Genomic DNA, 17,068 nt, shown 5'->3' on the forward strand with positions numbered 1-17,068 from the left:
GGCTCCGGCAATCCTTCCGTCTCAGCCTTCCAAGTAGCTGGAACTACAGGCGCGCGCTACAAGACCTCATCTCTACAAGAAATCACAGTCACTTTTCTAATAGAGACAGCTATTTAATAGATAAAGTGTCTTTTCTAACGAAGAAAAAATAGGTCTGTTGTCTACTGGGGACAGAGAAACATTTAAAAAATAAAAAAATAAAATAGGCTGGGTGCAGCAGCTCAAGCCTATAATCCCAGCACTTTGGAAGGCTGAGACAAAAGGATTGCCTGAACCCAGGGGTTCAAGACCAGCCTGGGCAATTTAGTGAGACCTCGTCTCTAAAATAAGTTAAAAAATTAGTTGGGTGTGGTGGCTTATGCCTGTAGTTCCAGTTACTTGGAATGCTGAGGTGGAAGCATTGCCTGAGCCCAGCAGGTCGAGGCTTCGGTGGCCGTGAGTGTGTCACTGCACTCCAGCCTGGGCGACAGAGTGAGACTCCAACTCAAAAAGCAAACAAACAAACAAGCAAACAAGCAAACAGTTCAGAGAGAGAAAAGTGTGATGATACTAAACACAGTAATATGATAGAGGATATTTGAGGACATGGGTTGGAAAAGAGATCACTTTAGAGAGGAATGTCAAGAAAAGACTTGCCGAAGAGCTGGCATTTGAACTGAGAAAGATCTGAATATTGAGAAGTAGCCAGTCAAGCTTCTTCTTCTGTAACTGTGGGGACACTTTCTGGATGATTGCATACATGAATTAGGCACTATATTTAATGGCACTTTTCATTTTTTTCCTCCCTATGTGCTAAGTTGATAAATTGTTTCTTGATGTCCTAATGAGACTGTAATTGTATTTTGCTTTTGGCTGTGATATATAACTAATTACAAGGTTATTACTGACCAGGTATCTAATGACAGGATTCTTCCATATAATAATAGGATACTTAACTAGTTGTTTGGACTTGAAATCTGATAAGTACAAATTACAAGTTCATTTTTTAGATTTCCTAAATAATGCCAACTATAAGTACTATATAATTCACATGACATATAATTATTCCATAGTTACATGGTGTTTACCAATCAATTATTGAGTCATTTTATGTGTTCATTGTTGGTGTTTCATAAATTAGAAGCAACTGCATTAAGAACACTTATAATTGAAGAAATATCACATGGAATAACTATCACACTGCATCTATTAATATAGAATTTGTGAAAAAAAAGAGCACTGAACATTAAAAAAAAAACCCTTTTGTTAAAATGTTTAATAAGTATTCTCTAGTTTTTGTTTTTTTTTTCTTGTGCCATGGTGGTCGCAAAAGAATGGGGATCTCTAGTCTCTCCTGATTTCTTTTCTGTTAGTATTAGAATGCTTTAAAGATGAGAGAAACTTGTGTAGTTGAGTGTGCTTATCAAAACTCTGGTCACTGCTCATTTTTGGATGTCTTTTCTGTTTCCAAAATTGATTATTATTTTTCAGAGTGCAATGAAGGAGTTAGTGTTTTTCCTTCTTTACAGGTTTAAAAACATATCTCTTCTTAATGTAAATAGAGTATTTAAGTTAGTATTAGGTGGCTTCCTTGAAGAAAAGCAAACGTTCTACTATTTGTATCATCAATATTTTAGCTCAGCATTTATGTGCTAGGACTTTGAAACAGACAAATGTATGTTCAAATTGTCTCATAACAGTACATCACCTTGGACAAATTATTCATTTCATCTCAATCTTCAATTTTTTTCATCTGTTAATGGCAACAATAATGCCTACCTTACAGGGTTGTAGATAATATGCAGTAAATGGTAGTCCTTCAAGTTTTTATTTAAATATTCTTTATATTTTTGTTTCCATTTATAAACAGGAACTTTGTGTTGTGAAATATGTTGATAGAGCTTTCATACTTTTGAAATTTATTACTTAGATATCTAGAATCTCAAGGAGTGATGTTTCAACATCGGCTTTTCAGCCCCCTCTGGAAATGGCAGTGGCTTTGAAAAACACGAACTTTATCTAGGTGTACTGACTGCTCAGACTCTGATAACAGGAATTATCCTGGTTCAATGTTTCACCATTTTTTCAATAACTCAGGTTTCTGTGTTTACTTTTTCTCCTTATTCTGTTACTTATTTATTTGTGTTGAGAAACCAGAATTATTTGAGGATTATTGTCCAAATCTTCTTTTTTCGGGAACACAATTTCTATTTGAACCTCAAAATAAACGAAATATAATGAAAATTCTCCAGATAGTTTGCTAAATGAAATGAACATCTTTAAAACAAGTGTGAACTGTTTCTATAATGTGTTATATTAAGTACTAATGACTCTGCTGACTGTAAAGATGGTAGAGTAAAAATGATGTTATGACAAGAAAAGCAGTGAAATCTGTAGTGTATGTGGCCCTCCTTTTTGTTTTCTTCCAAAGAAAACTCTGATGTTTCTTCTCGGGTTCTACCAAAATGAAGATAAAGCCTATATGACAGTAAATTCTCAGAGCAGATAAATTAATATAACACACATAATAACACACAAGTGACATCTTTTATGGAAAGAAAAGGCTTAAGAAATATGGTGCGTAATGAAGTTTCAACCCAATTGGCATCATTTATATAAAATAACTGAAGAAGTAATGAGAGAGAGTGAAAAGGGAGAGAAAGGGGAGAAATTAATGAATACTCATAGCTCAGTTGAACTATAAGGATGAGTAAATATTGACTTTAACAGTCAATATTCTTGACTCTGTAATGTTTACTCCAGCATAATGATATATGCTAGTTTTATGATGTAACAAATGCCTTAATCTTACTTCTACTGTTATCAAGTTGCTGCTAGCACACTATGGTATTCTTTGTTAGCTCCAGTTGTGTACAGCACATCTTGTAGTTGATGTTTAAGATTGCAATACCTCTTTTCTTCTTCTTATTTAAATATCTCTTTAAAGACTTAGAGGGTCTCGTCCCAAATTACAGAATAGAGAGAAGTGATTGCACCAAAACCTCAAAGAGAGTAGACTAAAGAATTACTACTCTTATCTTGCCGATTTGTTTGGGATTATTAGTCCCCATTGTTTAATTCAATGAGCTATTTTTGTATTTCCTGTAAGTGAGAAATGAGACCAACTACCTTATAATATTGTGTTAACAGCATAATTTGACTGAGTGAAATTGTTTTCAAGATGCATGGTTATTTCAAAGCCCATCTAATTTTGTGTAATATCCAAACATATTATAGAAATCTGTATTTTTTTCAGTTTGGGAAAATATCATAAATGACACTATCTATAAGCCTATTCACAAAAATTTTAAAAATAGTGGAGATGAAAATATTATCTTAGATGCTATTTCATAAACTCTTCACTGGTATTAGAAAAATATTGTCTGCTTATTGCTATTCTTGGTAGGGACTAAAAAAAAGCATAAACACTCATAGACGATAAAGTGTGATTATTGTTATAAAATGCAAACACACAATTATAAGTAAGATATAAAAAGAGGTCAGTCATTTTGCAGTAGATTGAAGTAAGTTAGTTTGCTTTCTAGTCCTGCCCATGAAATAGCAAGGGGACAGAGTGAACTCTAACAAGTCAACCCCTCACCTCAATAGCACCTGTGCCATGTCTGAACTCATTTATTGGGAATAGATATTTCAAACTCCTTTTGCCAAGATTTCACATAAGGAAAATCTATCTAAGATTTTAATTTTTAATGTCTCTTATCAATATTGTTTTTTTATGTAAAATGACTCTTCTTTCAGAAATTCAATTATTCATATTTCTAGGTGGCTAATGAATATTATTCAATTTCAGATTTTTAAAAATGTATCCACACAGTAATCACATAATAAGATTATGTGATTTTTTTTTGCTATTTTACAATAAATCAGGTAATATTCTCTCTTAATATCAATGGAATTGCTTTTGAAGGCCTGAAATAAAAATGGCAATTTCTTATCAATATTAAATAATTCACTACTCAAGAATAAATTTGCCTACAGCTAAACTGAGAAGACCTCACCAATTAGAGAAAATCTTATATTCACGAATTAAAAAAATTTTTTTTGAAAAGAAATTCTACTTCTAGTAAACATTTTCAAGAATCTTACATTTATTTATTTTTATTTTTATTTTTTAGCTGGGATAATTTTTTATTTTGTTATTCTATTATGTTAATAGGAAAGACATTTTGATTTTTCTCTAAACAGCCTAAATTTTTTTTATAATCAATATTTTTTATTATGATATTGTGGAGTACAGTTAAAGGTTAGGTATACAAATATGCTTCATTCAGGCACCCTTGTTGATAAGAGGTGTCTCCCTGTCCCCAGACAGATATTTACTACCATTAATCCCATCTCCTGTCCCCTCCCCTCCATAGTTTCCCACCACTGTCAGTCATTTTCTTATAGTATTACGTTAGATGTTCAAGGTCCACTATAGGAGTGAGAACATGTGATTCTCAGATCTTTGTTTCTGTGAGAGGTCACTCAGTATTATAGACTCTAGTTCCATCCAGGTTGCTGCGAAATTCATGATTTTGCTCTTTTTTATGGCTGTGTAGTATTCCATCGTGTATATGTACCACATTTTTTTTTTAATCCAGTCCTCTTTTGATGGACAGCATGGTTGCTTCCAGGTTCTTGCTATTGTGAACAATGCTGCGATAAACATACGAGTGCAGGTATCTTTTTTATAGAGTGATTTGAGTTCTTCAGGGTATATTCCCAGTAGGGGGATTGCGAGGTCATATGGGAGGTCAATATTTAGAGCTTTTAGGAATCACCATACTGTTTTCCACAGAGGTTAAATCTTACATTTAAAATACTTTATTTCAGAGGCTTACTCTCTCAAACTTTGACTTATAGGTAAGTGATATAATTATTCTTCTATAAATGAGGAAATATAAGTATGTAATCTTTGCTTTCATCTATAGGGTTGATAGAATGAGTCATTATTGAAGCTTTCTACTTAATTCATCATTTTCTCCTGTTTGTCAATAAATATTTGGGTACAAGTGGGGAAATTATAACACTTAGCAAATAATACATTTCATGATCCTGCATGTATATTTTACTTTAGATTTCATTTCAGCTAATTCCTTCCTGGTTCTGGTATGTGTATATACCATCTAAAGAATTATTTAGCCAATAAAATTAAATAATATTGAAACTAGCTTGTAGTCTTTTATTTAAATTGACTCACACTATTAGAATATTTATTAGGACACATTTACTAATACAATCAAAGAGCTATATTTTGAATGTGTCTAGAACCTTGGGGAATTATCTAGCCTGTCGTTTCTTTATTTATAACAAACCTCAAAAATACTTTTACAAAATATGTTTTTTAAAGGGAAGATTTTTCAACCTAACTGGGAAACTCACCTCAGGTTTGATTGCCTTTGCTATTGAGACACTTATTTTGTTTTATGATTAACATTTTATTTTGCTGCAATTTGAACTCACTTTCTCATAATTATTTATGGAAAACTGGTCCTTAAATGATTGCAAACAGTAGTATGCAAATGTTACAGCATATAAATGACTATGGATATTATCTTTTTAAAATTGGAATTCGACTTGTTCTGACAAATATTTTACCAAAAATTACATTTTATGCCATTTCTAGAAAAATATAGCCAGTCACATATAAATTATGAATACATAATCAACTTAATGCAAAATAATTTATTCCTTTGGGGATCCTGTATCTCTCACATATCATGCCACAGATATTTGGAGGCATGACCAACAGCTCCGAATACCAGTCAATGGAAAGAAACTTCTACCTTAAGTCCTAAAAAATATCTAGAGGAACATAGATATTTTATGCATAGACATGTTTCTGTATACATGTCTTCAAAATGTGATTTGTTTAAGTTGAACATGAGTATGTCTGATGTTTTAGAAATTCCTTTTCAATAAGCTAATGATACTTACTGTAAAGATCAGCTTCAGAAAGATTAGCTGATAAGATAACCAGAGTTTTATGTAGATGCCTGCTAAGGTTGTTCTCATATCCATCCTACAATTCATCTATCTGACTAATGAATCAAACACATTAATGTGAGCAGAAATTTCTCTTTTCTATGGGAATTTTCCCGCAAAGAATGCTGTAGTTACTTAGGTTTCAAAGACCTTTCTTTCTTGCATTTAGGATCCAGAAAAAAAAAAAATCACAAAAAAGTGTGAGAGGAGTCAATGAAGCAAGTTTAATATAAGAATCCTAATTTTCAGGGGAAGAAGAGGTTAATGAAGCATGTGACTAGTCTTGAGTTTTCTAGATTCTAACTGTTAATAAATCTGAAATTAAGATTTTTCCACAAATAGCCTAAATATAGGAAAATTTGAGACAGATAATCAAAAGTTGACTTTCTGGAGACTGAACCAATAATATTGTTTCTTTATATCAGTGATATTGAGGTAATTTGCTGTGTGTGCCATGATGTTTTATGAGGCAAAAATTAAGAAATAGAGAATCTTTTTCTAGCCTCTCTGGATAGAATTATCATCAGGAAGATATCAATAACATAAGCAAGCTCAGTTATTACTAGTATTTATTTTTTTAACATGTTTTTGACATCATGGAAGATTCTCCAGTTATTAGTGGGTGATTTCTGCTTACTTAAGCTATAAAAATTAAATGGTTATTTAGAAAAATCCTGCTCCTAAGTCACTTATGTATGCAGTCCTGACTTGTATACCACAACTTTAGAATAAAATAAAATAAAATTTTAAAAAAGAAAAATATGAGCAATATGCTACATTAGCTTTAGTAAAAATGCACATGTCAAGATACTCTCTTAGCATTTGGTAACATGTATATTTCATAGACAAAATAATATAGATTCAAAATTTGAATTTTTTTTCTAGAGTTGAATGTAAATAGAGTAAAAGTTATAGTAATTTAACATTTGGGGAAATTGGCAAGGAAGACATTCATGTTTAACGGGCATTGGCCAAATTACAAAGCTAATCCATAATGATGCGATGTTAGAAGAAAATATCTTAATACTTAAGTTAAAACTAAGCAACTGAGAAATCATGACTGTTCTTATAATTAGTTGAAAATCACACCTCAATTTGTTATTTATGTATTTATACATTTATTTTGTAGAAATATTCACCTATGAGCCCATGAAAGCCCACTTTGGGCTTCTTTTTTTATCTCACTTATGGCCACTGGATATTGTCTCTCTAAACAGCAAACTCATTCCTGCCACTTTAAAAAATGCAAGTTTTAAGGCTTTGCTTTAGACCTATCAAATATAAATCTCTGGTCTCTTTTAGAAGAACCTTTCAGAAATTGGTTCATAGTCCTGGTGTAGAAGCACTGATCCAAATAAACTTTTGTCATGATTATATCTAATTTTTAACTTAATTAATCTAATTTCTCTGTCTTATACTCACATATATATCTTTCTAGTTGCTCACACTGTATCGAACTTGCCTACATGCCATATGTAATTGATAGCTAATGGATGTCTCACACTTAACATGGTCAAAATGGGAATTTCTCCCCCACAACACACCTTTTTCTCCCCAGGTTTTCCTCATCTGGATAAATGCATTGCCATCTATAAAAGCTGCTTAAGGGAAGTGGGGACACACCTCATCAACCAGGGTGCCTGAATAATGAACATTTGTATACCTAACCCTGGATTGCACCCACATCTTTAAAATAAAAATTAAAAAATAAAAATAAAAAAAAAAAGCTGCTTAAGCAACTCCCCTGCCCCTCCCCCAAAAGTTTCAATAAGGATAAACAAACATCAAAAAAATGTTTGAATCACCCTTAATTCTACTTTTTCTCTTACTCTAGCATATAGTTTTTAACCCATCAACAAGTCCCAGCTCATCTCTAAAATATATACTAAATTTCTTTACTTTTCTTCATCTCTATTGCCAAGTTGTTCTGTCCCTCTTCTATGACATCATGGGATCTGAACTGGTTCCCCTGCTCCCATCCACACTGTCCAATCTTCAGATGGCAGCTTATACAGTCTTTCAAAATGTCCATCAGATAACATCATGCTCATTCCAAAATCTCCCTTTGAAACCCATAGCTCTATGTGATTTGGTCCCTGTTTCTGCATCCTTATACCTTACCACTCTTAGCTGTTACTGCAATGTTCTTTCTGTTATTCTAATATGCCACAACTTTTCCCCAATTGGGCTATTTTCACTAGTGTTTCCATCTGTTTAAAAATGCCTGGCACTGTGGTATCATGTGGCTGGTTATTTCTGGTTAAGTATCAACTCAAATGGCACCTCCTCCTTGGCCTTTCCTGACCTCCAATCCAAATTAGTCATCTGTCCAAGTCATTTTTTATCACACCCACCTACTTTGTTATTATCACGGCATTTATTCTTTTCTGAAATCATCTTGCACAGTATTTTTTTTTAAATTAACTGCTTTCTGCTCTCTGCCATCCCCTATCTCCTCTTCCTAGAAACTTTGCCTGATTTACTTCCAAATCTCCAAATTTAGAATAGTGCTTATCACTTTCAAAGGTACATAATGAATATTTGTTGAATAATTAAGTGCTATATCACTAAATAGAAGTGCATGAAATAGGACTGAGTGTATCACTTAACAATTCTGGGTCAATAGCCTCACCTATAAAATGGGAATAAAGTACTTTAACTTCCAGACAGAGGCTGATTCATAGATGATTTCTTGTGGTTACTTCCAGCTCTAAGATCTACATTGGCAAGAGTACTAGATTTTAATTTCGGGGTAATGCTTATGTTTATAATTTGTCAGAGTATTTTAAAATTAAGACTTTAAAAGTTAGGAACTTCTGAAACCTTTCATTATACTTCTGAGTTTATCTATGAACACACTAGCTTTTGCTGTTGGTGTATATATTTTAACTTTGCAAGTTGTGAGACTTTATTTTATTGTTTATTAATGTTAATACTGTTTATTTGGTGAAATGATATGAATCACTCATTGTAAGACACCCAAAGATAAATATTAATACAGAAGTATTTCACTTTCTTGTCTTTTAGCTAAAACCTAAAGTTAGGAATATTTAACATTATATGTTCAAATAGTTTTTTTAAAAGTTTTTTTTTTTAGTATTTTGCGAAGAGTTTTCAATGTATTCTCTCATTAGAGTCCCAGATTTTAAAAAAAGACTTAAGAGGAGATGGTAATATTATAATTCCTTTACAGGTAAGGAAAGTCAGGATTAGGATTTTGCTTAAGATCGTAGATCACCCTTAAACCAAAAATATCTTGTTCCATTGTCTTGCTCTTAACTGACCCACAGTTTGATCAGTATGTTTAAGAGAGAGTTTGTTTCTAAAATGATTGGTTCCCCTTGGCAGAGAAGGATGATACTGTTCTGAAGCCTTCATTGGCTAGAAAGCAGCTATTTGCCAAAGGGATTGTTAACAGTTGTTCTCTCAGGGGAAAAAAAGTTGGGTAGTAAAGGACACTGAATTTTTAAAAATTCAGCATACTGAAGTTATCTTTTTCAACCTACTTTTTTAGAACTACTTTCACACCTTCTGTTTGTCTTTTCATTATAGTATACAGGAAACTTATAAACAATAAAATTTTGTGGCAATTAGATGGTGGGGACTGTTGGAGAACTTAACTTTTTTTTGAATCAAAAAGTCTCTTGAGAATCTACAATTATAGACCCTCAATCCAAAAAGTGAATTACACATACATTTCTCATATTTCTTTTGCATCTAAATTTATAAGGTACTGGGGACACACAAGAAGTACTTTCCAACCTGGATATTATGTAATATAAAGAGTTTTCAAATAAGACATTTCAGAAGGTGCCCTCTTCGCAGATTTTGAACCGAAAGCAAGTCTCTGCTGTCTCAAACCTCAATAATGAGTTAAGAAGAAAAGACATACACTTGTCTGATAGTTTTACAGCCATGAAATTAATATACAGAGATTTTACATCCTGGGAATGTGCTATGTTCTATATGCCACTTGTTTCTAAGTTTAATTTGTTGGTTAAAGGATGGAGAATCTTTTGCATGCCTTAGCAAAAATAGAATTTGATTTGCAATGACAAAATGGTTCTATTTCATTTTATAACATTTCCAATTGAAAATGAATTTTATCTGTGAGACATAGGAAGCTTGCAAAGTAACTACTTTTTAAAAAAGTTAAAACAGATTCACTTTTATAATTGTAATCTTTCAGAAAATAAGATTATAAGCCGCTCTTACCTCATCAGATCCTGATCCAAAAATCAGCAAGTCAAAAGGAATTGCTGCAACCATGTCAATCAGGAACCAGCCTTTGAAGTAGTGTATTGCTATTTTGGCAGGATCACTTACCACTTCTTCATTCTGATTAACATATGTTGTTCTGAAGTTTATTAGAATATCTATAATAAACATAATATCCACAATCAAGTCTACCACATTCAAAGGGCTACAGGAATAGCCACATTCTCGTCTTTTCTGTTCTTCTCTGTCATTGAGAAGAAAGGCTGCAGAATAGGGGGTGAATATAGCAGTGTATATGACCAACAGCAGAATAAGCCAATCCCAGACGGCCTTGAAAGGGCTGTAGTGCAGTATGGTAAACTTGTTGATGCGAGGTGTCTGCAGTTTGTATTCCGGCAGGACATCTGCTCCTAAAGAGAGAACCTGAACATAAAAAAGAAAATTATACCATACATTAAAATGCCATTATTAATCTTTTTTAAATAAGTAAAGAAAACATACATACATTTAAATGAGCTCATGGAAATGTCCACGTTGGCTCAAGAAAACTATACTGGTATTTCTTGATAAATGTATTTTCACTGAAAATTAATAACTATTGTCACCAATATATGGAGGAATGGTCACTATTTCCTTTGGAATAGAGTGCTTCCCAGAAGTAAAAATAAATAGCTGTTTTCAGAAAATCATAAAATCAGATTTGATATATGAGTAATTCAGTTTTCAGATCTAGAAAAGGATTAGCTTTAATAAGTAGAAGCAGTCTACTTGGATCCATGGTCATATTTAATTGACATATGTTTAATTTATAATTAAAGCTTGATAAATTAAATCCAACTCATTCAAATCATTTTTAATTAAGCAGTATTTTTCCACCTGCAATCTTTTTTTAACATTAGGAAGAAAAAGCCAACTGAGATTAAAATAAACACAAAATAGGCTTTTTCCTAAAATATTGAGAGAGTATTTTATATTCTGGGACAAACAGACTTTCATCCAAACTCTTCCATCACATTTAGAGAATAGTGAAAGGAAAAGACTTTAAGGAGGTGTTCAGAATATTGATCTGGAAATGTTGCAAGATTTTTAGTCACCAAGTGGTACTGAAACACCGAGATTTATTCTACTTAATAATGCACTGAGTAAACTAAACCAGTTCACCTTTTAGTGTTAGTTTATCGAGAAAAATAAAAGCTAAACTTGAATTATGTCTTTACTAAGTAGAAAAGTCCATGATTTTGTGATTTTTAGACCAAGTTTCTGAAACAAAAGACAAAAAGTTTACTTAGCTGCTCAGCAAATACAATTAGCCTTAGTGCATGGGTTTTAAAACTTTTATATTTTGTAATGGTTCTACAAATGTCACATAGAAAGCCATATTTAAAGGGAAATGTGGGTTATAATCTTATGATATGACTATATCACACATATACAATGGCCCTATTTTAGAGTAAGTTTCACTAAGTGCATTTTCTTAGACTAGATTCTTCTAAACACAGTTAATGTATCATCAGGTCTACAGCATGAGTCTCAGGTAATTCCCCATTGGCTAGTCAGAGAGGGTTATTTCTGTTATTTTGGTAATTCTATCCATGTTGGTTTTAACTTGATTATAATAATGAAATATCTCAGGCAAATTTAAAATGCAGATCTTACATTTATTGTCATGCCTCATAGCTTTTTATTTCCATATAATTACCACTACTATATTAAAAAGACTTGAGAAGTTAAATAAATCCAAATAAGATACAATATAACTTTTGAATATAACAAAAAAAATACAAAAAAAAACTACAACAAACAACTAGAATAGGCAAAGCTGCTTTTAGATAACTGCAAAACTGATTACCTAGCTTAATCTGACCTAATCTAAGCAGCCCAGAGTAAATTTGAACACACCAGTTTATGGAAGGAAAGAGTTTTATTTCAAGCTATTATGAGAAATGATAGCAGCTAATCATTAGCAAAAGAGAAATCTGAAAAATAAAGTGATTTTATTATTTGTGAAATACTAAAAATCTCAGATATACACATATATAAATACATGGCTTTCAAAATTCACATGGGCATGACTCAATTATCTCCTATTTGACAAGTAGAGAGTAGCAGAATTCTGATCCCATTATGCTTAATATAGAAAACCAGTGTATGACATTTTGTTCTGGAAAAAATGGATCATCCCATAAGGTATCATTATGTCACGTTCCTTTCTCAAAAAACAGGAATACTCAGCACACAGAAAGTCAAATCCAAAACATTTTTTGGCTCTTGATTCAAAGTCATTTTAAGTATGAACCCATTCTAACTTTCCAATTCCTCTTTCCTCTATGCACCATGGTACTCCAACAAAACAAAAGTACAATTTTTGAGTTGTCAAGATATTTCCAAATCTCTAAATTCATCCATTTCTCTCATAAATAAGGGTATGTAAATATCAAAGAGACAAGTCACTTTTTAAAACAAGGTTACTTGTCTGGTCTTGCTCACAGCTTAAATGACAAGCTTCTGGTAACAATTCCTACACTGGACAGTTAGAATGTCTCATTTAGTAGAAGTATAAATTAGAATGCGTGCAGCACCTGCGTGCAGCACCTTGGAACTTCCCCTGAGAAGTAACAGCTGTGGCCGCAACTCTTTCCATCCTACAAACACAGGCCACTGTGCTAAGTGCTAGAGATTGACCTACAGGGAAGGTGGTCTCTCTGACATCATGGAGTTGAGGGTCTGCTGGGAGACAGATGTGCAGGAACTTGGGAGCCCTCTTAAGGTCCACTTAACTCAGTGCTTGGGGTTGGTGGTGGTGCTGATGGGGGAGGGGGAGGCTTCATAGAGGACATTCAAGAAAAGATGGCAGCTGAACTGAGACATTGAGTAGGAGTTAGAAAAAAAGAGCACATAGCCAAGGGATGAGGACATTGGAGATGGAAGGATATTATAGAAAGAGAGGACAGAATCAACAAGAATAACATAAAATGTGTTGTGTGTTGAGGAATTGCAATCAGTCTTAGATTTTGCAGAAAAATAAGATGCCAGGGAAGTAGTGGTGAAGGATGGCAGGGGAGAGGGCCACACCAGTCTGCTGAAGGTCTAATGTGACATGATAGGCTTTGTGTTTAAGTCAACCTTCTCATACATGAATAATACACAGTTTCATTATTATTATTATTATTATTATTATTATTTTTGAGTCCCAGGTTGGAGCGCAGTGGCACTCTCACAGCCACTCCATCATTGATCTGCTGGGCTCAGGCAATCCCTTCGCCTAAGTCTTCCAAGTAGCTGGAACTACAGGTGCGCTCTATCCCACCTGGCTAATTTTTTGATATATTGTAGAGACGAGGTCTCACCAAGATTGCCCAGGCTCACCAAATTGCCCAGGCTGGTCTCGAATCCTGGCCTCAGGCAATCCTTTCACCTCAGCCTCCCAAAGTGCAGGGATTACAGGCTTGGGCTACATATCCGGCCTATAGATTCCTTTTAAAGGGAAAGACAATTATTGCAGAACCCCAATGATTGTTTATATTATTCACACATATATATGAATATACATATATATATATATATATATATAGAGAGAGAGAGAGAGAGAGAGAGAGAGAGTTAGGTAAATATGTTCAAACATAAAGCTAGGTTAAAACGTCTTTTGTTTATATGTCTTAATATGACTTTGTTGGTTAAATTGTGTACCCCGAAAAGATATGTTGAGTTCTAATCCTCAGTACCAATGAATGCGATCTTCTTTGAAAACAAGGTCTTTGCAGATATAATCAAGTTAAGACAAGGGCATAGTAGTTTGGGGGGTCCTTTGCCCAATATCTGGTGTCTTTATAAGAAGAGAAAAATGTGGATGCAGAGATTCAAAGAACACAGGAAGAATGCCACATGTCAGTGGAGGCAGATAGAATTTCAAGCCAAGGAATACCAAGGAATGACAGCAGCCATCAGAACCTAGACGAGAGGCATGAGATAGATGTTTTTTCAGCATTTCCAGAGGGAACCAACCTTGCCAACACCTTGATTTTAGACTTCTAGCCCCAGATTGTGAGAAAATAAACTTCTGTTGTTCTAAGTTACTCAGTTCTTAATACTTTATTATGGTAACCCTACAAATCTAATACAATAGCAAAAAATGAAAACAATTGGAAATAAAACATTTAAAAAACCAGTGAATTCAAATTATCACCAATTCAGTATCTGACATTTCTGATGGTAAAAAATAACAGAACTTTAGTGGTTTTATATTGTTCAAAAGGTAAAATATATTTCTCTAACCTTAATATCATTTTGTTTTTGCAAATGTATATGTTGTTGAAATAGTTGTACAAACTTCAAAGATTTAATTGCCATGCCAGAATAATCTAATCTAATTCTTAATGCAAACTCTGTTCCTGTTAGACTTCAAAAACCAATTTAAGTGCTGTTACTTGATAACTTTATGAAAGTTTTTCTTTATGTTTGGCTTTAGGGCATTATGAGTTCTATATTAAGTGATTATCTAATCAAATGATCTCTGGAACTAAGTTTAGAGAGCTAGTTCACTTGTTATATTCCAATATACCTATTGATACAGAACCACTGCAGTTTGGTATGCACAACAATGGAGTACTGTTTGGGAATCTAAGTACAGAAATTAGTATGGAACCAAATATTATGGTACAGATTCTTTTGACTTCTGCTTAGTATGTATTATATGATTGTCTCATGGCTTTTATTAGCCAAACAACTTCAGAAACATTTATTTATTTATTTATTTGAGTCGGAGTCTCACTCTGTCACCCAGGCTAGAGTGCAGTGGCATGCTCATGGCCATCTCAACCTCGATCTACTGGACTCAGGTAATCCTTCTGCCTCAGCCTTCCAAGTAGCTGTAACTACAGGCACGAGCCATCACTTTCGGCTCTTTTTTGATTTATTGTAGAAATTAAGTCTTGCCAAGTTGCCTAGGATGTTCTCAAATCCCTGAGCTCAGGCAATCCTCTCGCCTCCACCTCCCAAAGTGCTGGGATTACAAGAAACTTTTGTTTATGCAGCATGCTTTAGCATTGTGAGGTTTTATTGTAAATCCAAATGCAGTCGTGGGTACTACTGAAGTTGGCTAGGTTGCAGTACTTTGTTATTAGCTGATCATTTAATGAGTTAGAAAATTCTTGTAATGTTTTAAGTTTTCACCAAGATACAAGAAGTTTAAAGATTTTTCTTAGATAACTCATGGTCTTTTGAGAATATTTTTTTGTTTATGGATATCAGTTTGAAAATTGTGGAATATTACCAGGCAGTGAAGTCAAACTGATCAAGTCTGGTTTTAGATAGATGAATCTGATGAGGACACAAGGAGAAACCAGAGGCTCAGGATCAGAGACTTGGAGATCTAGTAGGGCTTTGGTATTCCAGTAGAGAAACAATTTGAAAGCCTTAACTAGGGACCAAGTGGCTGAGATGAAGAGGAAGGGTCACATTTGAGAAATAAGCTGATCTCAGGATGTAACAATAAGGAGGAGAAAGATATTTGTTTCTTTATGATTCCAATAATAAGAAATCTTATTTGAGCCAATCAGGTAAAATAAATCTTTGAAGGCTCAACCATGTTTGGAATTAGGAAAAGTGCACTAGACTTCAAATTTGAAGACCTCTATTTGAATTCCAGATATAATTTTTCTGGTAAGTCTCTCTGAATCTTTGTTATTATTTTTAAAAAATCTGTATGATGGAGATAGCCCAAATCACCTATCTATATAGCGCTACCATATCACATCAGATAATTTCTATAAAATTCACTAAGACAAAAAATGTTTACATACTCTTAGAATATTTTCATTATTGTTTAGGGTTCTAGGGTTACTTGTTTAAATTCTGGTGTAAGCAAAACAACTACAATTAAAATATTTATAAACTCATTGGAGAATGCGTAACGTGGCTGGAGACTGACAATATTAAAGAATTGTTTCAGTTATTGTTCCTTATAACAAATTAAGACAAAACACAGAAACTTAAAAGAGTATTCTTTTTTTTTTTTTGAGTTGGAGTCTCACTCAGTCACCCACACTGGAGTGCAGTGGCCGCTCCCGGCCACCGCAGCCTCGACCTGCTGGGCTCCGGCGATCCTTCCATCTCAGCCTTCCGAGTAGCCGGAATTACAGGCACGCGCTACCACGCCCGGCTGATTTTTTGTTTTATTGTAGAGATGAGGTCTCGCTGCCCAGGCGGGGTCTCGAACCCGCAGGCTCAGGCAATTCACTCACCTCAGCCTCCCAAAGGCACAGGATTACAGGCTGAGCCACCGAGCCCGGCTGAGTATTCATTTTTGAATTCATAATTCTATGCAGCAGAAGTTTGGGCAGGTCTTGGCTAAGCGACTTTTTTGCTCCACGAATTGACAACTGAGGTTATTCAGCGATATTCAGTTGGTGGCTGTGCTTATGTGGTGAATCCAAGAAGACTTCACTCAGATGTTTATACTTAGGTGGAGATGGTTGAAAGTTTGGACTCACACAAGGTACTGGAATAGCTGGGTCTCTCTCACTCTCTTGCTCTTTTTTTTTTAATTAGTTTTTTATTTTAAAGATGTGGGGTACAACTCAGGGTGAGGTATTCAAATGGTCATTATGCAGGTACCCTTGTTGAGGAGGTGTACCCCCCTCCCTCCCGTGGCAGTTTCCTACTACTACCAATCCATTTCTTATAGTGTTTGATAATTGTTCAAGGTCCGCTTATGAGTGAGAACATGTGATACTCAGTTCTTTGATTCTGTGAAAGATCACTCAGTATTGTAGACCCTACGTCTATTCAGGTTGCTGTGAAGTTCAAGATTTTGTTCTTTATAGCTGCACAATATTCCATCCTGTATATGTACCACATTTTTTGATCCAGTCCTCTTTTGATGGGC

The 17,068-nt window shown here is 34.0% G+C and overlaps 1 protein-coding gene across 1 annotated transcript in view; it reads right to left on the bottom strand.

Moving 5' to 3' along the window:
• KCNH7 (potassium voltage-gated channel subfamily H member 7) overlaps positions 1-17,068 on the bottom strand; it is a 138,676-nt gene that overhangs the window by 63,398 nt on the left and 58,210 nt on the right. Inside the window, exon 4 of the mRNA XM_008054082.1 lies at positions 10,183-10,608. Coding sequence (XP_008052273.1) covers positions 10,183-10,608 — 426 coding nt within the window. The remainder of the gene's footprint in view (positions 1-10,182; positions 10,609-17,068) is intronic.

Source organism: Carlito syrichta, unplaced genomic scaffold, assembly GCF_000164805.1.
Source record: "Carlito syrichta isolate Samal-C Ts95f unplaced genomic scaffold, Tarsius_syrichta-2.0.1 Scaffold289015, whole genome shotgun sequence".
NCBI classification, from domain to species: Eukaryota; Metazoa; Chordata; class Mammalia; order Primates; family Tarsiidae; genus Carlito; species Carlito syrichta.